General features: G+C 34.2%; 1 protein-coding gene across 2 annotated transcripts in view; it reads right to left on the bottom strand.

Moving 5' to 3' along the window:
• Window positions 1-15546: 15546 nt before the first annotated feature.
• LOC142343302 (sodium-dependent neutral amino acid transporter B(0)AT3-like) overlaps window positions 15547-22147 on the bottom strand; it is a 64755-nt gene continuing 58154 nt past the window's right edge. The window contains exon 11 of one of the 2 annotated variants that reach the window (XM_075395127.1): window positions 15547-16309. In XM_075395127.1, the coding sequence (XP_075251242.1) occupies window positions 16082-16309 (228 nt within the window). In that variant the 3' untranslated portion in view covers window positions 15547-16081. The remainder of the gene's footprint in view (window positions 16310-22147) is intronic. The other variant, XM_075395126.1, reaches the window with a different exon arrangement.

The following is a 22147-nucleotide window of genomic DNA, read 5'->3' as shown; positions in this document are numbered from 1 at the left end:
GAAAAAAGGGTATACTATGAGAAAAATCAACAAAAGTTCTGCAAAATTATTTAACAGAAAATACAAAAACCCTGTCTCATTGTAACAAACTAAAAACATTATATACAATTCTTCACAGAGACAAAATTTCGGAAAAATATACTTTTTTTCTTGTTTTTCACTTGTCGGGCTTTCTAATAACACCCATCACAATTATGTCTATTAAATGTATCGATCATCAGCTATTGACTGAACAAAAACAATGCTCAGTCAGATAGATACATATAAAAGAGATGGACTACAATTCAGTTGTCCCGTCGCCTCTACAAACAACGAAGTTCAAAATTCATACATCGTGATTTATTTCTATAAGGATGGATTAGGATACCTTGAAATTTTTTTTTGAAACCCTTGCAACTTAAAAATTAAAACCTTAAACCCTTATTCTTGGCAAGAAAGCTGACTCGAGCAAGCTGACACGAGCAAATTGACTCGATCAGCAAAATATTTCCATTTTTAAGCCATATCTTTAAAATTTTCAATTTTCAGAGACGTTTATTCATTTTATTAGAGAAAAAACTGTTGCTCAATGATCCAAACTCTGTTAGATGACTAAATTTTTTGGAATCTTAAAAATTATGCAAAACGAAGTATTGAAACTTTTTGTATTTAAATTTCTTAGGGAAATATATATAATCCGAATATTATAATATTTAAGATAACACACTTTTTTAAGATAACAGACCTCAAGACTCAAACAAAATTAATAAAAGTATCCAAAAAGAAGAAAAAAACGTGTTTCTAATCAAGCACAGTTTCAGGCAAAACATTTAAGTGAAATTCAAGCAGAATGTTTTTTGACTTTTTCAAGCACATCTATGTTAACAACTTCTTCTATGTTGAGACAAAAATTGACACTACGTTTCCTTTCAAAATTTGATTTCTAAGCAGAAAACAAAAATTCTCCCAGCAAATTGAACCAATTCTTCAAAATTCAGCTGTTTATCACGTTTGTTTGCAAGAAGGCTAAAACAAAGCTCTAGAATATAACCAGTGTTTCTACATTATATAATATTTTCATAGAAAAGACTTCGTGTAACTACTCAAGTCATTGTGATATACAAAAATGCGCAAGAAAAAAATCGGAAAAGTACTTTTTTAACTTATTCTTCAATTGACGGGCTTTTAAATGGTACCCATCACGATTCGCTTCAGTAAAAACATTCATTGGCCGCAATTGGTTGAAAATAAAACAATTCAGTTCTCAGTTCTTCTCCTCTTGCCTCACTAAGTGGGATCGGAACAATTAAATGCCCAATCAGATAGATAAATATAAAAAATGAACAGATATTCAGTTTTTTAGTCCCCTCTACAAACGACGAAGTTATTCACAATTTATACATGGTGAACTATTTCTATTTCAAACAGTTGCAACCTAGGAACCCAAAACCTTAAGACATTGAACTTCTCATTGAAAATTGAAACAATTTTTCAAAATTCAGCTGTTTATAAAATTTGTTTGTAAGTACTCGAAAACAAAGCTATAGAAAAAAAATATTATTTTGCTTTTTCTAAATTTTTAGTTTCATTAAAATGACTTGCAAATACAGGTGCTGGTTTTATCATCTTTTTCCAACGTTTCGCTAATTTTGGCGGTAACAATTCAAATCATTGTGAAACGACAAACAGTGAAACGCAGTTTGGATGTAAGTGGCAGACCTCAGGACATCCATTTTTGGTCACAAAGTTAAATGGCTCAAGACTGGTACGATCATGCTTCTGTATCAATCAATCTTTAAACAGACAAATGTTTAAGTCTAAGTTTCTATTAAGCATTAGGAATAAAGTCACATCAATTGTTAAGTCACAAGATCAGCTCAAAAAATTTGAGTGCTGAATATTTTCATGTTCTTATCAAGTTACATGTAACAATATAACCTTACTAACTTCATAAAGTTTTCACAATTAAGTTTTTTGTATCAAATTTGAAAAGGTTGATAACAATATTCATCTGATTGCGCAAATCTTTCTCATTCAGAGCTCAATAATTGAGTGTCAAAAGTAAACACAGTTACCTATACATGAGAAATTTAAGATAGGGCAAACTATCTTCTCATGGAGGCCAAGTGGACAAAATTACTACCAGCTGAGCAGTTTTAACAAGAAAATTACACCTATTTCCTGAGAAAAAATTGAATTTTTCGTCATTATTAATAGCCGTTCTCATCTTCTCAGCCGGCTATTACAGCGCTCCTATTGTTTTACATTTCAAAGAATTTTAATTGTATTGGGGCGCTGTCTTTTTACGACTCGAAGATTTTGCATGAAATGTTTTTGACTTCTCTAGGCTAGTTTCACTCTTCTGTCATTCTGCTCAAAGTCCTTTTAAACAGCAGCTGCTTAGCAAAGCAATTCAAAATGAAGAGAGTCAGTATTAAAAAAAATCAAAGTCAGAAACAGAAACGGGATAAACCCATACAGCCCATTTTTAGATGCCCGGTACTTGAACTTTGTTCTCATAAGTTTTATTACTATCTATAATGCTTATTGGTAAGGATACTAGACCCTGTAGCCTCTCACTGAGAGACAGGAGTATGTTCAATTACGAAATGACATCAAAATAAATCGCACTTAAATATGTTTTTGTACAAAAATCAATTTCTGTTGATATTTTCTTTTCTTACAATCCCAATGGCGTTATGGGAATCAACAGCGGCTATTTTCCGGCAATCTGCCGGGTATGTTTAGCCACACAGCGTAAGTTGACGGTTATAAAATAAAACCAGAAATCAACTGAATATTTTAATAGTGATATTCGAATACACTTGGGTCAAAAGATTTTTTGCTAACTGAAAAATTTGAAAAGTTGGTTCAAGAAAAGGTAATTACACCATACAGATGAATACAAATTACACAGATTTTTATCAGAAAACTACCATATTTCTACTAGGCAGGATTTATCTATAGAAAAGAATTCTTTCGCCATAGTTAGAGATAAAGTGAAGAGAAAGTGGCCAGTTAAACAGCCATGCGATGAAATGCCAAAAATTGGAGCATGACTGGGATAACTAGAGATAACTTTTCCCCCTTCATTATGAATGGCTTTTCCCATTCATAATTTACTACTTTTGACTCTTACCTTTTATTGTTTTGTGGGAGCAGTTTTGTTGTTATTTTAATAACTTACAAATTCCCCTCATTTCCCCCAAATAGTGAAAGTAACTAAGGTAGCTAATTCAAGTTCAAATAGAGCGTTGACATTTGTAATTCCTGACGCGCTCTTATCCAGAGACACTTTAAGGCGCCTTCGAGAAACTTTATCGACATGGAACCTTCTTTTATGAAGAAAAAAACTATTAAATAATTAAACTTTTTTTTTACTTACACCGCGCCTCTAATTAGAACTTAGTAACTTATATTCTTTATACATTCCCACAGTTTCTCTAAGTTAGCTTTTATTCCTACACTGTACACAGAACCAGAACAGCTTAGTTAAAAATATCCTTATTAAGTTGAGATGGTTTTTGACGCAAATTCGGAGTTTAAATGTTTTTTTTTGGCAGAACAGTGAGCACACCTATTGATTAATTTAATTGAGTGTGAAAATCAAGTTAATTATGGCTGAGAGAAAATAAACTTTCAGTTTCTATCTGTCAATTTAATTGCTACCACAATAGACAGTTGAAGAACAAATGAGCGTGTTGAAATAATTGGAAATCGAAATGAACAGTCTAGAAAGGTGATCTTTAAATGACATTCAATGTTGTACCAGCCCATTCTGTTCTGCTTTGATGTCCCTACAGGACCTCAGGACATCCATCTTTGGCCATAAATTTAAATGGTTCGAGTCCGATAAAGGTCACGTTTTTTTGTAGTTAAAAATTTTTGAAGCAGTCAGACCTTTAAGTCTAAGTTTCTATTTCTCGAAAAAAAAAATAACTGTTATTAGCTACTAAATGGGGCACTGAAAGAATTGTTCACGCTTTAAAAATAGCGCATGACAATGTAAGTGCATTAGCAGATTGTAGCATACTATGGTGAACTTCAAGACTTCGGTTTCGGAAAAAACCCACGGAAAAAACCCCACTTCATTTTAGATAGGATATAAAAGGCACTTGAGTTTTAACGAGCTGTGCATTTAGCGCGTTTGCCACGCCTCGAGGGCTATGGCCATGCCTTAGTGGACCGTGGGACTTGATATGAAACTATCATAACATAACAAAGTATCACGACCAAAAATGAAATTTAAAATGTGGTTTATTTCCGTGGGCATTTATTGTTCCGATCACCACGTTAGTGGGGAGGGAGGAATTATATACTCTACTAGGTTTCTTTGTTCAGTCAATTTTGGTTAATCGATACATTCATCGTAGAGATTTGTGAGTGGAGTGGTGTCTTTAAAAAGCACGTACATCCTAGAATATGGAATTAAAAAGATTTTCTCATATTTTGTTTGATATTGGGAGTTATCGAGGTTTCAAGTTTTACGATTATTCGACTGTTTCTGTTCACATTTTCTGTAATTTTGGCTAAAATTTGGCTCAATTTTGCAAATATATCTTAATATAGTTAAAAATTGTTAAATGTAGAGTGTTATTGTAACCGTTAGAGACAGAAGAGCGTCACTGAATAGTTGGAGTGGAGACTTTTTTGGCTAAAAATTTTGATAACATTTTCAAAATTCAGACATAATTTTTGTTTTGCGGCTTCTCTTGATTTAAGAAGAAATTTGTAATAGACAATTAACAAATGAAACTTGTGGTCTGAAAGGTACCTTTTTTTATATTGAAAGCGAATGAGAATTTTTAATAAAAGTTTCAAAATTATTCCCGAGATTGAACTTGTAACAAAAATAGTAGACCAATAGTCCTTACACAGATTAGAGTTAACAAATTTTTGGAAAAGTATTATCATCTCTGATTGATCTTTTTTGTAGAAGATCTTTATGCAAGCTTTTATTTTATTTTTGTAAAATTAAATAGTTAAATCATTTTTTAAAGCTGTGGCATGAGCATAGTTGATAAACCGAAATTTTTTGACTACTAAAAACAATTGACCAACGAACTTGTTTTTTCAACATTCCCAGCAACTTTTATAATTAATATAATCAGTTTTGGAAGGTTTTGCGGTAGCTAACTGATTTGTTTGCTGATTTATTATCAAGAAGTGTTTCAAAATTATCAACTGGTTATTAAAATAAGTACTAGTTTCTTTCTCGCTGCTATCAAAAATCTATGTATTGTCAAACAGCAACTTTGAAGTAGGCAAAATTTAATTGTAAACAATGTGTATTTACTTCTAAGGGCTTGTGTTAGTTGTTTGAGTCGGAGGTGCTCACAGAATTAAACAATGTGGCACAAATTCCGGTTTTAGTAGGGTTCTAAAAGTTCCTAGTCTCCTTCGAACTCAGCGCTTTTTGTGCATTGAGAACAAGCAACTAAAAACAACAAAAACGATCAAAAAACGACAATTTCTTTTGAAAAAAAACGACGTAAGAAACGACAAAAAATGAACAAAAGATCATTTCTTACAAGTAAAAGACGACTTAAACGATGGAAACTAATGAAAACGAAGAAAACGAACGCAAAATGACGAAAACGACTATTTCTTACAAAAGATTGTTGTTTTTTCGTTGTTTTCCTCAACACGGTGTATCCTGATCTTCTTTGTTTAATTGTTCATAAAAATTTAATCAATTGAGTGCAATTTATTTTTTTGTGTTCTTCATGGTAAACAAGTATTTAATCTGCGCCGCTTCCAGGTATCAATTTGCAGATTTGAGGATATCGGATATTAATATATTAATTGCCAGAACTTTTTTTAAAATAAAACTTCTTAAGGTCGTTAATTTTGTTGCTTGGACGTCACTTACATAATTTATAATAGCGTCAATGGTAACGTTCTTAAATAGTTTTTTTTGCGTCATAGTAGGAAAAAAATAGCCAAAAATGTCTGGTGTCAGTGTTGCTTGGTCTTAGTTCAAAGGCATGCAAACATCCAACCGTAAAAGCAAATTGTATTATATCTAAAGCCGCCTTCATAATCCCCAAAACTTGATTTTTTACCTTGAAAGTTTTGCTGATCATTTACAGGTTAGCCGCAAATAACTTTTGCAGAAATAAGATATTTAGCACGAAATATTCAAAAAGGTGATTTTGCTAATGCTGTATCGTTAATTAACAATTTAATGCTAACTTACCTTAGGTAGCGTTGGCCAAAAGTGGCAAAAAAAGGTTAGAGAAAAAATATCGTAGGTTTGCTTTAAGCATCACCATTTGTGAGCTTTTTTAACAAGTATGCATTGATCACTGCAGCTACACTCTTAAGTTGGGAAGTTTAAAAAATGTCAAGAACTAAAATGTCATGTTTGAAATTTGTTAGGGAGTTTCACTAATTAATACAAGGGAAGCGAAAAATAAACAAGTTCAAAAATTGACGCTAAAGCTTTTGAAAAAAAGTTAGCACTTCAACATAACGATGAGTTTAGTCTGCTCTTTGACCTCCCGAGCCGACACTTCTTAGTAATCATACTAAGATCATATATGATACTATACAAATCATAGACTATATATTAGTATGATCTTAATAAGATTTCCATTTTTTTCATAAATGACTTTCTATGATTTTTAAGAAATCATAAATGATCCTTGTATTAAAACCAAGAAACCACGACAATGACGTTCGGTTATGCGTCGAATAAGCGCATATGATTAATGGCGCTACAATAAATATATTCATCCTATAAATTTGATCTAAATTTGGCTTAATGGCGCTATTTCATTGTTACAACTTGGTCTGAATTGTGATTCAGTTGTGATTGAAGTACTTTTCTTGATTTTCTCGCCAAGATCTTGTATCCAATCTTATCCAAGATTGCTAATATCATGCAAAGACTCTGAAAGTTTGCGCAGTTTTTGTTGTTATCTTGCCACATAACATTTGGCATAGATCTTTCCAATGATAACCTTGCGCTAGTATCTTTCTGTTCTAAGCAACTAAGCTTCGTTTCAATGGGGATCTAAAAGAATTTGTTTTAGCCATGATATGATTTTTAATATATTTTTTCCTGGCTTAAACATCGGCGTATGAAAAAACCATGCTGACCAAAAAACGCTTCGAAAAGATCATGATTGACTCAAATGATCCATGAAAAGACTTTAATTTGACTCAAGTTTTCATCTCGACTTTAGCTCAACCCACATTTGCTGCTCGATTTTGGCTCAAGCCCATTTTTATTATTGACCTGGAATTTTTACATGCTCTTTAAAAGACAACTAGTGCATATAACGTAATACATTGTCTTGACATCTGTGATGCTTGTGAAGATATTTCAAAAAAGGAAGAGTGTTATTATAGAAAAGTTAAAAAATGTTGCTTTGAAATCAAATTAACTAAGGTACAGCAAATAAAATGAGTGCTGGTGAAAAGACAATTATTATTATTATTATATATATATATATAGCAACTACTTCCCTTCGACCGAACAAATTCACAACAAAACTTAATAAAGCAAACTAATTTACCTGAAGACTTTAGCTATTGTTACTTTAACCAGCCTGATTCTGCCTATGATGATTAAAGCGCTATTAATGTCACTTTCGGATAATTGCCTCAAAGTCAGATAGGAAACCCACAAGCAAGTTCTCCACTTTGTGTAGGAACGTCCTTTGGGAGCGAGACTTTTCTAAAAAGAGATTAATCTTTATTCTTTAAAAGTCTTAAATCTACATCTTCCTCAGCTTTAGCTTTTGAAGTTGCTGTTTTAATTTTCTCTTTCTTTTACTTTAGATCCCGCTGACTTCTCAACAAACTAACTACCAATGTTTATTTATATTGGAAAAAAATGGCCGGATCTAGTCTGTAAAGAGAAACTTTGAAAATTAAGAGCTTCATTGAGGCTGACTCTTAATACGAGCCAAATTGGCAGACTTTTATCTGAGTGCAGAGTGACAGCAGGAAAATCAACACAAAATGAAAGCGATTTCACTGAAGTGCGAAATAAAAGAAAACAATTCCAAAATGAAGTGCCAACTACAACCAATAGCGTAAGAACTATGGTTGTCTCAATTGATCCAAGATTATCACAAATTCACTTTGCAAAAGCAATCAAGTCGAATTTTCCAGCCATCAAGATAAACCAAGTAAGTGAACTGAAGAAAAACACCAAAATTTGAAATCAACCAGAGGACCTTGCTTCAAGAGAATGCCTCATGCTGTAAAAAAAACTAAATCAGGCCTGTCGAAATCTCCTTGTGATTGCCAGAAACAAACTTCCTGAGCCTAAAATTAAATCAAGTTTCTTCATAGTACACGTTCATCACAGCATTACTGAAGATGGGGTAAAAAGAAGAACTCCTGAACAACAACGCAATGAATGTCACCAAAATTCCACGAATAACAACTCGAGCAACTGGCCAACCGACAAAACTAATACTTAAGACTAAGGAATCAAATAATCAAGTCAGCGCAGCTCAAATACATGGCATCAAAATAAGTTGAGAGCTATACCGATGTGAAGAGAGTGCAAAAGCACTACATTGAAAGATGTGTTTTGAATGTCAAAAATTTGGCCACTCAGCAAGGGAATGCAGCAATGCAATTCGATGTCTTCGCTGCTCGCATGATCAGTGTTAAAAGGGCACTGTTTGAAAAAAATTCTAAGTGTTTAAGTGGTGGTGTTCATGCGACAGTTTCTCGTGGTTGTCCAGCATATCAGCTCAGGTTAGCTGAGGCCTCGAAAAAGGTATATGAGAAATTCTCAGCCGTACCCAAAAAATTCATACCCCAAGCAAACACTGAGCTACCATTATCAACTAACAAAATAGCTGTTCTAGTAGCTGAAGTTTTGAGCGAAATACGAAGAGTTCTTGATAAACACCAAGTCCTACAGTGACATAATCAATATTGTCTCTATTAGCGCCTCACGCATCTTCAATGAAAAAATTGATGGCCAAAGATAAAATGGCAGGATTAAAAACGCAAATAAATTTCATGTTCTTTCAATACAGACAACTAACCTAGAAAAAAACCAGAACTTTTCGCAAAATGTCGCGGATTATGCAACAAAACAAGCGATCTTATTCTATTTTCAGCAAAGAAGATATAGAGGTAATTTGCTTGAATGAAGTTAAAAACTTGAAAGAACAACCCATCTCAACGCCTACGTCGTTGCGATGGCAACTTGCACTAACGGTCATTATGGCTCTGCTATCTTATTGAAGGAAAGCATTGCTAAAGCAAAAAGAACCAGGAGAAAAAATGATAGCAATGGACGAACTATAGAAATAATAAAGTTTTCCTTTCAATTTTGGTGATTTTTGGATAATAACTGCTTACAATTCCTTGGAAAGCCGCTGTTGACTGAAAATTGCAAAATGTCTTCGTATGTGGCGACTTCAAGGCTCCCAACAAAAAACTAAACTGCTCCTAAGATTCTGAATACGGAAAAATGCTCCAAAATATTTTCGACGAGAGCGGTTTCAAACTGCTTAACAAAGGTCATCATACTTATCAGTCATTTGATCAAACAGTCATTGGATCGAAAATGCAAAAATATGTTAGAACCGCGCCTTTACGATAATTCACTTTATTCGCAATTTAACAATTTTTAAGTATCAGAAGATCTAGGCAGAGATCACAGAATTATAATCAGCACAATGAATCTCATAAGAGAAAAAACTTTTCAGTTAAAATCAGAAATCAATTACAGAGAGTTTAGAGAAAACGCAAGAAAATCATACAGACCACCGAATCTCCAGCCTGCGCAGTATCCCAAAGAGATTAAATAAATCAGTTCAGCAGCAGATTAGTTGAATTGAAACACAAACCTTTGGAAGACTCCTGCGTCAATAAGAAAGAGTTCCCCTAGAGTATCGGGACACAAAAATTGACCAAGTGAAGAAAAGACGAAGATAGCTCAAAATTGCACTTGGCGATCACTACATTTCTTTAAAAACGGAGATAAATAACAGACAGGAACAAATTGAACAATCAATGAGGCGGTCAGAAGAGAGAAATTGAGCAAAAGTCTGGAAAAGTGCCAGCGATAAGAGTACCAAATGTCTACGGAGAGCATAAAAGAAATAACGATTAAAAACGAGCCCAAATAAAAAAAAACAGAATGCACAATTTTATTCTACAGAGATTGCATGGCCGTCACAGACAAGGACAAAAATGAAATTTTCAAACAGCTGCTAGAAGACAATGATAAATCACGAAACAGCAACATCAAGAATTTCTGAACGCTCTAATCAAATTGAAAAGGCAACCAAAGCAGTAATAAGTACAAATGGAGATATTGCACACTTTGGCATTGTGGTTACAACAAAATTTGATGAATTTTCGTGAGAGTCCAGAAAAACATGCCCTGACATGGATAAAAATCGCTACATACTGCAAGTTATATCCCCTGCCTCTCTCCTCAAATCTAGCTCCATAAACAACTCGTATGTTACAGTTGATTGGAAAGACTCCCACATTGAAATGATACCAAAACAAGACAATGACCGTTGAAAGCCGAAACCGATCAACCCATTAGTCTAAGCAATTGCCTAGTCAGATTAATGTGAAACTGTTGTGAAAATCATTGTCATGGAAACTTGTGAATTTCAAAAAATAATAGGTAAGACTCAGAGTGCTTACAGGAAACACCGCTGCACCAGACAATCTTATTAAATTAACTCAGCACGTTTTTGAAGCCTTTCAGTGGTCCGAAATGGTTTGTTTGATATGCTTGGATATGTCAAAAAAGCGTTCGATGCTGTATGGCGCCTAGGACTCGTTCACAAATTAAATTCAATTGGGCTAAATATTTCAAGCATAAGGTAGACATAAACATTTTTATTACATTGGAGCGTTTTCCTGGAGATAAATTGATAGCTTCAGCCCAGCATCTGGAGTACCTCAAGGGAGCATAATTGCTTATATTCTCTGTTTCATATATGTCAGTCATTTTCCTCAGTCATTTGCCTCCAGTCCAGATCTCAGAATTCGCTGACAAAGTTTTTCTCTACTATAGGTCACGGTCCACCAAATTAATTCAAAAATTTCTCCAATCATCACTGAACAGTCTAATTGACTGGTGTGCCTCAATGAAAAAAACAGACTGACTTGAAGCTCATTAACTGATCTTTAAAACCACCTCAAAGAAAAAATATTTTCTTGAATTCAACATAAAAGTATCCATTAGGAAGACAGAAATGAAAAATATATTAGGAACTTTTTTTACTCCACGTCTCAAGGGGAAAGAACATTGCAAAAATTTTGTACAAAGAGCGAACAGCAGGCTATTGCAACTCTGGAAGCTGCGTAACCTAAACATTAACACACGAAAGTCTAACTCTGGTTTAGAAATCATGGATCAGGCCACTATTTCTGCACTCAAAAGCTTGCTGGCTAAGTCATTCACAGGTGCTCGTCAATAGAATACAAAAACGTGCAACTTTTGCAAACATTACAACAAACCGTCTGTAACAGAGCTGACCCGCTCAGCACTTGCAAAAGCACTCTTGACAATGTCAGTTACTAAAACTTCTAGCCTCATACACCATAGACTAGTAGCTAAAAAGACTTGCTTATAATTTTGATCAACCAGACAAAATGAGGATCAATCCCAGTTCAAACTCAAATCCAAAACTCAAAACAAGAACTTCCACATTTTAAAGAGAAAGAAACGTTCCAACACCATTTTTGTCTCTTGAGTTTTCTCGTGTAACCCATCTATAGACTTAGGAAGTTTCGTTAGCCCTTAATGATGGTTAAACTCAGAAAAGGACAAAAATATTCAATAAATATAAATCAATTGCAAATTTTAACAAAACCTTGCTAAAATTTGTGATAATATTATCTACAAAACCATTTCATTGTCTCAAGAGACTATCCAGAATCCCTATTTCAAGCCTTAATTAGTTTCAATGGCTCATAAATATCGATAAACTTGGAACCTGATAAAAACTTGAAAATTGAAATTTTATCAAAAATTGCTGAAATTCGGAAGTTTAAAATTTTGATTCTAGAAACTATGCAGCAGCTTATTATAAAAACCTCGGAGGGGGTCCTTGTGCCCCCAGAGTTCAAGAGAACTTGAAAAAACTGCAAACAATTTTGAGAAAAAATGCTTAAATTTGCTATATTAAAATCCTGAAGAACATTCCATTGAAACTAGAAATTTTGCGGTAACGTATTATTGAAACCTACAGCACGCTCCTTGGCTCTTGAGGCTGAAGAAACCTTAAAAAGAGACACCAATTCAAAAATCTTGAAAAATATTGCATTTATTTATAAAAATTATTTAAATTCGTGTTATTTAAATCTTCAACAACATTCAATTACATTTAGAATCTATGCAGTTACAAACTATCAAATCCTAGAAGAGATTATTTTTTGCTTTTGGGGCTGAAGAAACCTAAAAAATGACAAAATTTTTCAAAAAACTGCAAATTTTATTAAAAAGTTGATAATGATTGTGATATCAAAAAGTCCAAAACTAACTTTTTTGGCCACAAAAAATTTTTCAGTACTTTTTTATCTAACCCTCTAAGAGGTTTTTTTGCTCCTGGGTTTTGAAAAACTTGAATAATTGCGAACGTCAAAAAGTTGCAAGTTTTGCCAAAAAATGCTAAAATTGCTGTTAAAATCTCCAAAAACCATTCTTTTACATCTACAAACTCTACAGTAATCTGTTCAAACCCTAGAGGACGGTCCTTGGTTCTTGAGTATGAAGAAACCTGAAACACGACAAAAATTCTCAAAAAAATTGAAAATTTCATGTTTATCAAAAAATGCTAAAAATTGTGATATTTAAATATTGAAAACTTCTCAATGGCCAATAAATTTTCCGTACCTATTTATCAAACCCTTAAGGAAGTTTTCTGACCCTTGAGGCTGAAAGGACCTGAAGAATGACAATAAAAGTCAAAATTCAAAAAGTGCAAATTTTGTCAAAGGATGCTAAAATTCGTGATGTTTAAACTATTTTAATAGCTTTTAAAGCTATGCACTAATCTATTATCGATCCCTAGAGGAGGTTCCTTGACACCTGGGGCTGAAAAACTCAAAAAAAGACAAAAAGTTTTAAAAATTTGAAAAAATAAAAATTAGTGTAAATTTGCGTGCTTTTGTTTGGATTACAGCTCATAAAATGTTCAGAAAAAGTACTTATGTCTTGCGAAAGACCTTTATCAACATAAACCAGCCTGATTTTTAGACTGGTTCAGAAAAAATCGAAAAATGACAAAAAAAAACAAAAAATTGCAACATTTTGGGCTCAAAATCTCCTAAAAATGATCTTTTAACCTTAAACTACAGCCTTCCCGGTTCATCACACTAAGCACTTGAAGGACTACTAAACGAGGCTAAGGGGCTCTAATAAAACTTAATGACCGCTGTGAGCTGCCTATTGATCCCATTTTTAAGGACGAAAAGTCAAATGCGTCGGACGAAAAATCGAATAAAAAACTACCAACAGTACTGATTTAATTGCTACAAACTTCGTTTGAGAGCAATTAAAAATGCAGTTGAAAAATCAGCTGACATGAAATCGTATGAAGGCCAACTCTTTCACTGTTTAGTTGTACAAATTGTTCTGCATTGTCATTGGTATTCTTCCACTCGTTCTTTTCCTCTGCAGGATTTCCATTTATATCTATATGCTAACACCTCTAAAGAAACTCAAGAACTTGAACACAAGAACCTGAAATTTGAATTTAGTTGTCCTTCCAATCGATCAGATCACCAAAATTTATCAGTTTTACGTTCTGAAAATATGTTTTATTGAAACGATGGAACTAAAATGAGTTGTGTTTGCTTTTTGTTCGCCAAAAATCGAACTAAATTTTTTTTGCCAAATATTCCTCTACTCTCCACATGCGTGTTTCTGATTACTTGTTCATGATTCATTATCAAAGTGAAATGCTCTCAAACAACCGCCGAGTTGTCTTCGGTAATAGCTAGATTACTTTTAGAAATGCTAGCCTGTATATAGTGGTCATGGGCTGTTAAGGATAAGCAGATGCATTTCTATTCTCTCAAGCGTTCCTCAGAAGCTTCAGCAAACTATACACAGATTACCCAAGGTCAAATGGATCACGCTAAAACTCATGAGAAAAACTGGCCGATACAGCACTGAAAAAAAGGTCGGACGAATTGCTCATCAGCGACCGGCGGCATCATTTGTTCCTTATTTGTCGGTGAGGGGGATAGTGTCGCTATTTGACTAGTAAGCTGAAGCGAATTAAGTTAGCAAATTAAATTCTGAATGAAAGAAAGAAACAGCTCAAGCAAAAATAACATCAAGCGTGAAAAATTCGCTCGAAAAGTCATGGTCAAACGGAAAATTCATCCTACAAAAATCGCATAGAAAAGACCAAAATGAGCGAAATAACCTAACTTTTTTTGAAGGCAACTATAAGAAATTTAAAATCGGATGAAAAAATTTGAAATGAGAGTCAAAAATTAATTGAGTTAAGCAATTAAGTTGATATTTTCCACTTTCCCCATGAGCTAAGTATGTGATTATGTTGGCTTAAACTGTTTTTAAAAGAAGCCATTGCAAGATGTAAATTACGCACTAGCTAATCTGAAGAATTGATATAAAGTTTAAATCTTGTGCAGTAATATGATGCCTATAACTATTAGATTTGTTGATTACAATTATGACCTCAATGCAAGATTATATTGGCTATAATTTCTTTTATTAACTTACTGCAGGCTACCTGAGATATACACAATTGTCAAATATCTACAAATTTTACATGAAAGTTACGACCGACAAAGATTTAGCGACTATAGTAGAAATAAAAGCAGGTTTATCATTGAATGGATGGCGCAGATATAATTGTGATATATATAATGAAGAAGATAGCTAAAGTTTAACAATAGATAGACATAATGTCCGGTAGAGTTACCGGTTGACAAGAAAATAAACGGATATTTATAGATCAATATATGTATTGGTGAGTTAGCACTGAATATTGCAGAACAGCTGGTTAATCGATATAACTAACTTAATCTATATATTATGAACTATGGCTGATTATAATATTGACACAAAAATTATTATAACCTTCAAAGAAACCCTGATCAACAAAATATACCACTGTACGACGCTTTATTCATATTCACTGGGATATTTAGTCTTCCAACCTAGGATTTCAAACTGAACCAATGAAAAATCAACCCTTACCAGATGAAATTGACCTCTTGATAAAGCAGCACGTACCTAAGGTTCAGTGTCAATCAGTACTGATTCAGAACAATTTCAGAGTAAATTCATGATTTAGTACTGATTCAGAAGGAATTCAGAACCAACTGTGAATTCACAGTTGGTTCTGAATTCCTTCTGAATCAGTAATAAATCATGAAATTACTCTGAAATTGTTCTGAATCAGTACTGATTGACACTGAACCTTATTTTTCCTTCTGATTTCTGAATTTCTCTGAATCAGAGTAAAATTCAGAAAAAATATTCTGTATTCTTCTGATTTAGAAGACAATTCAGAATGAATCACTGAATTAGCTCTGAATCAGACAAATTCAGTGCAAAATCTGACCTGAATTAGACTCTGACTCAGTACTGAATTCCAGTTAGGTACGGGAGCTCATATAACTCGAGGAGACGAATTTCAACAACAGTGGTCTATCTATTTGACATTATTGGACAGTTTCAATTCATTGGAACCATAAATTCACATCCACAAATGCATTTATAGTAAAGCTCATTAGCATTTCCGCATTTCTATAAATTATTGCAAAAATCAATCATTTGACATTAGTAGTAACTTTTTTAACTTATAAGGTCCTCATAAGGTACTTATTAGTCGAGTACTCAGTACATTTTGAAATATTATTTCTACACTGATCTGAGTCATTCAGTTTCTGAATCATGTTGGCCCAGCTTAAATAATCCTCAGGGTTTTTTCGATACCCAAAAACCTCAGCCCTTTTCAGAGAACAGTCAGTTGTTCGAAACGCTTTAAACCGAGTTATAGACCGCTTTCAATTCCATCATCATCATCTTCATCCATTTATTCCATTTTCAGATCCAGAATGCATCTATGATACCCAAGTCCCTACTACACACACTGATCGTCCAATGATCAACAGTCTATTTCGGGAACAAAAGCTGTTCCAACCTTGAGCTCATAAAGCTGTCGTCGATGGGGTGCTGGGCTCTCAACTCCTCCTCGGGAAAGTAAGAGGGTATCACGGGGGGCAGTTGAAACACAAACTTATGCAGGATAGCCGCCACTGGTATCGCCACTAGTGACACTGTGGTTAACAGGAGTGCAAACATAATGCCCCAAGTGGGCATCGGAGCTGCAACGGCCTCACCCTGCAACAAATACACAATATATAGAAAATAGCCACCAGACTGACAGAAAATAGTTGGGTAGCTTCAGACTTGTAGTCTGGAATATAAACCGTCCACCTTCGGTCGATTTTTTCTCGAACGACTGGCAAGGCAATCAATTTAGAAGGGGCATAGGGTAGAGAAAAACTTCTGACTAGGGAGGGCTTCAAACCCGCGACTTCCCGGAGGAGAGTCCTCTGCATTAACCGCTAACCTATATGGGCTATAAATGTTCCCCTCACAATCGGTTCTATTTTAGCAACAGACTTAGTTTCTGACTCAATTAAAATAAAAAACATAAACCGACTGATGTCGGAAGAACTTCTCTCGAAGGATAGGCGGGTAGAAAAACATTTGCCCCCACCGGGATTCGAACCATTGCCCTCCCGCTTCATAACCATAGGCACTTCCCATTGTGCTACTTCGCCCTATTGATTGCAACGCTGCAACCGGCTTATATTAGCAGCAAGCTTTACTTCGGCGTGAGAGCAATAGAGATCACTCAAAAATGAAGAACGAAACCGTGAAAAAGTCACCTGAGAAGTCAAAGAATGTTCTAGAAGAAAAGCGCAAAATAGTCAGGCAAAAAATTTGCATAAAAATACTAACACGTTTACAATAATTGCTATGAACTTCGTTCAAGAGCAATTAAAAAAAATTTAGCGTGATAAAATCACCCGAGAAGTGAAATCGAAAGAATCTTCAAGAAGAAAACGGTCACGCAAACTTTTTGCACAATTACTAATAATTAGTAAACGAGCAATTAGTAAACGTTTACACTAATTACTAATTGCTTACTTCGTTCGAGAGCAATTAATAAGACGTAAAAAAGTAAGAAAACAAACTGTGATGTCTCAACTTGATCTGGACTTAGTCTTGCTTTCGGACGCTGCCTTTAAACAACCTTAAATTAGGTAAGGGCATAATCAGTTGGTCGTAAATGCTCAAATTAAAGCAATTGAATCGATTTTGAGTGAGGAAAGTCAATGAGAAAGGGGGTAGGTTAATATATACTACAAATAAGGTTTAAAGTGAAAAAATGGCACTAGTTTCGGCGCACTAATCATTTGACATTTAGTATTAAATCGCCGCTAATTGAGTTCAGCTGCTTGAAATTCTGACTGGGAGAGAACTTTAGATCACTTTAAACGCCGAAAGTCAAGGGCGCAAAAGTAACTCGTAAAGTAAAAAACGGTCCAGCGAAAATTTTGCATAAAAAACAGACGATAGAATACCGGAAACGACACGAAGAGTCGTGCAATATAATCTTTAAATCAGAAATATCGAAGAGAAAGAGCCAGTGTTCCAACGAAATCGGAAAAATCAAAGAAAAAAATGAAATAACTAATAGAACTATAGTGTTTTGAAAAAAGCAGACACACTTATTAATTTAAAGGCGTGAGTTGGTGGTGGGGTAGGTAGATAAGATGGGGAGTGGCTTGGTAAATGATAAAGGGGGTAGCTTGGGTGCGGGGGTAGGTTGGTGGGGGTAGTTAGTTGGGGGGGGGGTGTAGTATGTACGGGGGAGGGATAGTTTGATTGGGGGGGGGGGGGGGTTAGGTAGGTGGGGGAAGTAGAGATGTGGCGGGTTGTAATTGGGACAGGGAGGAGAGACTCTTGGGAAGAAAACTTCATATCATAGCCATTTGACCTTGAACATTAGCAGCAGTACTTAATCACTATGTATTACTAACTAAGCTACTGTTAAAGTCCAGTGTTCGAAAACAGAAGTCAATGTTCGAAAGCGAAATTCAAATGTACAAGTCAACTTGCGTCAGCTAAAACACCCGTAGAATCTCAATACTCCTTTTCACAAAAAGACTTACACGTTTAAAATAATTGCTTAGCTTTGAGGGCAATTAATAATTCATGCATATTCACAAACCAATCGCGCAAATGAGACTGAAAAATGACATCACGCACACAACTTGAAAAATTGCATGAATCAGCAAGAACTCAATTACAATTCAAAGCATTTGCATTAGAAAACAAAAAAGCGTCCAGATGACTAGAAAGGACTTTGACAATCACTTAACAAACCGATCAAAATACTGCAAAAACAAACAACTTCAAAATCAAAGGCAAAGTACCGCACACAAAGAAAAAGCACTTTCGAAATAGCCATTTTTTTCTCAGACACCGTTTTCTCACTGCACTTTACAATAAGAGCGGAAACTTTCACGCGACCGTGGTTGACTGAGGGGTCAAACATTTAAGATTAAAAACCGCAGCATGAAATTATCTCAAAACAGTCTTGACGAATCGCATACTTAGAGACTAGTAAGATGTAAGAATCTAAGAGAGCTGTTCGGTCACTTAATGCCCTACGGGTGTTACCTATTTATCTATTGATTAAATTTCGGATAAACATTGATTTGGATAAATATTGATTAAAATTTCACTGATTAAACAAAAAAAAACTCGAGTCAAATGGACTAAGAATGAATTGAGAAAACCATTTAGAAAAAAATCAGATGAAAAAAATAGAAAGAATGGTTAAAAATCCTTGTCGAAATGCCACATGAGAACAAAAACACTAGCAAACACGCAAATTTTTATTCAACCACCACTTTCTCACTCTACATTAAAATTTGAGAGTAAAAACTTAACGCCGCAAAACCACTCACTATTTTGCTCCACTTCGTATTTCGGCGTGACCAAAATCACTACTCCAATTTGACATCAAAATTCATGAAAATGTGCGAAGAACTTATAGCAGGACAAGTCCTGAAATACAATCCGAAGAATTGAATGAAAACTCAGAACTATTGTAGCTGACCAGCAGATCAATTGAACAACCCCAGCCAAACAATCAGAAAAGTCGATTAACTAAAATAATCAAACTAAACAAAAACGTTAGCATTGCCAATACTTTAGAAGATTTTAAACTGAAAGCAAAATTTGATCAAATTCAAATTACTCATTCAAATCACCCATGAACAAGAGTTCAAAGAGGTTTAATTACCACTTAATGTAAAAATCGAGAAATATGCAAATGTATCAAAAAAATTGAGAAGTGCAAAAACTAAAACTTTCGCATTGAAAACCATTTTTTGTCTCTGGAGTTCTGTTACATAACATATCTTCAAGACGCAAAAAGTTTCATTGGTCAGTAAAGATCGTTAAGCTCAGAAAATGACAAAATTCAAAAACAAAAACGCAAAATTTTTAAATATTGATTAAATTCCCAATATTAATATCTTCAGAACCAATTCATTGTCTCTTGAGATTATCCAGTATCTCTATTTCAAGCCTCGAACAGATTAACTGGCTCAAATTTCGATAAACCTGAAAAATAATAATTTTCAGAAAATTTGAAAACATTTTCAATTGTATTTAAAAAAGTTTCGATAATTTGCGACAATTAAATATTGAAAACCAATCCATTACCTCTAGCAACAACGCAGTAACATAATAACAAACACTGTTGAAGAGTTTCATTGTCCACTGGAGAGAGCAATACTTAAACATACCCGGCAGATTGCCGGAAAATAGCCGCCGTTGATTCCAATAAGCATGATTGGGATTGAAAGAATAGATATTGAAAAAAAAAAGATTTTTGTAAAAAAACATTTTTAAGTCCAATTTATTGTGATGGCATTTCGTCGTTGAACATACTTCTGTTTCTTAGAGAGAGGCTACAGGTGCTACTATCAATACCAATTAGCATTAGAGATGGTAACTAAGACTTATAGGAACGAAGTTCAAATAGCGGGCATCTAAAATTGGGCTTTATGGGTTTATCCCGTTTCTATATTTTTATACTGACTCTGTTCACTTTGAATTGCTTTGCTGAGCAACTGATGTTGAAAATCACTTTTAGCAGAATGAGAGAAACTAGCCTAGAGAAGTCAAAAAGATTTCACTCAAAATGTTGAAAAAGCTGCAAACTCAGATAAAGCGAAACATTATTTTGTTCGACGAAGTAAAAAAAAAAATAGGAGCACTATAATAGCCGGTGAGAAGATGAGGGCGGTTATTAAAAACAAAAATTTTGAGACGCCAAGTTTCGTAAAAAAATGATTAAATTCGTGATATTAAGATATTGAAAAGAAATCCATTATCACTAGAAAATATACAGTAATCTTTTTTTCAAACCTTATCGGAGGTTACACGGCCCTTGAGGCTACAGAAACTGAAAACTGACAAAAAAAATTGAACAGTTGCAAAAATTAGTATCATTTTTCCGTGTTTCTGCTTGCACTATCAAAACAAAAAGCTCAAACAATGGTCATAAAAAATAACCTTATCATGCAAGGGATCGCTATCAGCTTTAACAACAATGGGATCAGAAACTAAACATGACATTATAAATTTTACTTTGAACCTTTCTAGCAGCTTAAGCACCCGAAACACTTGAACGAATACTTACGCTACCTTAGAGCTTGTAGTGGGACTTGAAAGACACTGGGCCTTAACTGTTTTGAAAGATGAAAGGAAAAGTGCGTGAAAACTTCTTACAAAATAAAGAACTGAGCAAGTCAAGTCCTGAAATACAATCCTATATGAATTAGATGAAAAACGCAGAACTACTGTATCTGACCATTAGATCAATCGAACCATGCCAGCCAAAAAGACAACCAACCTCAAAAGTTGATAAAATAAACTAACTTAACAAAAATTTAATTATTGGTAAAACTTTTAACGCTTTTACTCTGAAGGCCAAATTTTATCCAATTCAATCTACTCATTAACCCACGCACAAGGCTTTTACACTTGAGAAAAACTCGAGAACGATACAATGTATCAAAATTCTTAAACATGAACTTTTAACCTTTAATTTCGGCCTACCTAGAAACTTCAGCACACGAAGCACTTGACTACTACGCTACCTTACGAGCTTCCAATGAAACTTAAAAGACACTTGGCCTGACCTGTTTTGAAACAAAATTGCGTGAACATCTTACAAAATAAAGAAATTAGCAGGACAAGTCCTGAAATACAATCCTATGAATTGGATGAAAAACGCAAACTACTGTATCTGACATTAGATCAATTGAACAATGCCAGCCAAAAAGACAACCAACCTCAGAAGTTGATAAACTAAAATAAACAAACTTAAAAAAATTTAATTATTGCTAAAGCGCTTAGGGCTTTTACACTGAAGGCCAAAATTTATCCGATTCAATGTACTCATTAACCCCCGCACAAGCCTTGAAAGCGGTTTATTTGCCTGTGAAGGTAGAAAAACCCGAAATGACAAATGCTGCAAAAAAATTGACTGCAAAAAAAATTCAGAAAAAATTGTCAAATTTTGCAATAAACTGTTCAAAAACCTTTTTTGTCTCTGGAGGTCTCTCAAATAGATAATCTGCAAGACCTAAAAAAGTTTCATTGGCCTGTATGAATAGCTCAACACAAAAAAATGAAAAAAATTTAAACAATTGCAAATTTCACCAAATGCTGCTAAAATCCGTTATAATATCTTCAGAACAATTTCATTTTATTTAGAGACTATCCATTATTTCTATTTCAAGCCTAAAAAAGTTTTGCTGGGTCACAAAGATCGGTAAACCGGGAACATTAAGTTCTAGAAAATTTGAAAATCAAATTTTATCCAAAGAAAAATACTGTGAACCATTCAGTATGAGAACGTAGAAGAGGTTGCCTGGCCACTGGCGAGAGATATTCTTAAATAAAGAAAAAAAATTTTCGAAAACATTGAAAAAAATTGCAACTTTTATTTTTAAAAAATTCTAAAATTCGTGATATTAAAATCTTGAAAACCATTCCATTACATCTAGAAACTATACAGTAAGCTATTATCAAACTACAAAGGAGGTTCTATGGTCCCTGAGGCTGGACAAACTCAACAAGAGA

The sequence above is a fragment of the Convolutriloba macropyga genome, chromosome 7 (genome assembly GCF_964194025.1).
Source record: "Convolutriloba macropyga chromosome 7, txConMacr16.3, whole genome shotgun sequence".
Lineage (NCBI taxonomy): Eukaryota > Metazoa > Xenacoelomorpha > Acoela > Convolutidae > Convolutriloba > Convolutriloba macropyga.
The sequence above is the reverse complement of the archived record's forward strand: the minus strand, read 5'-3'. Positions and strand labels throughout refer to the sequence as shown.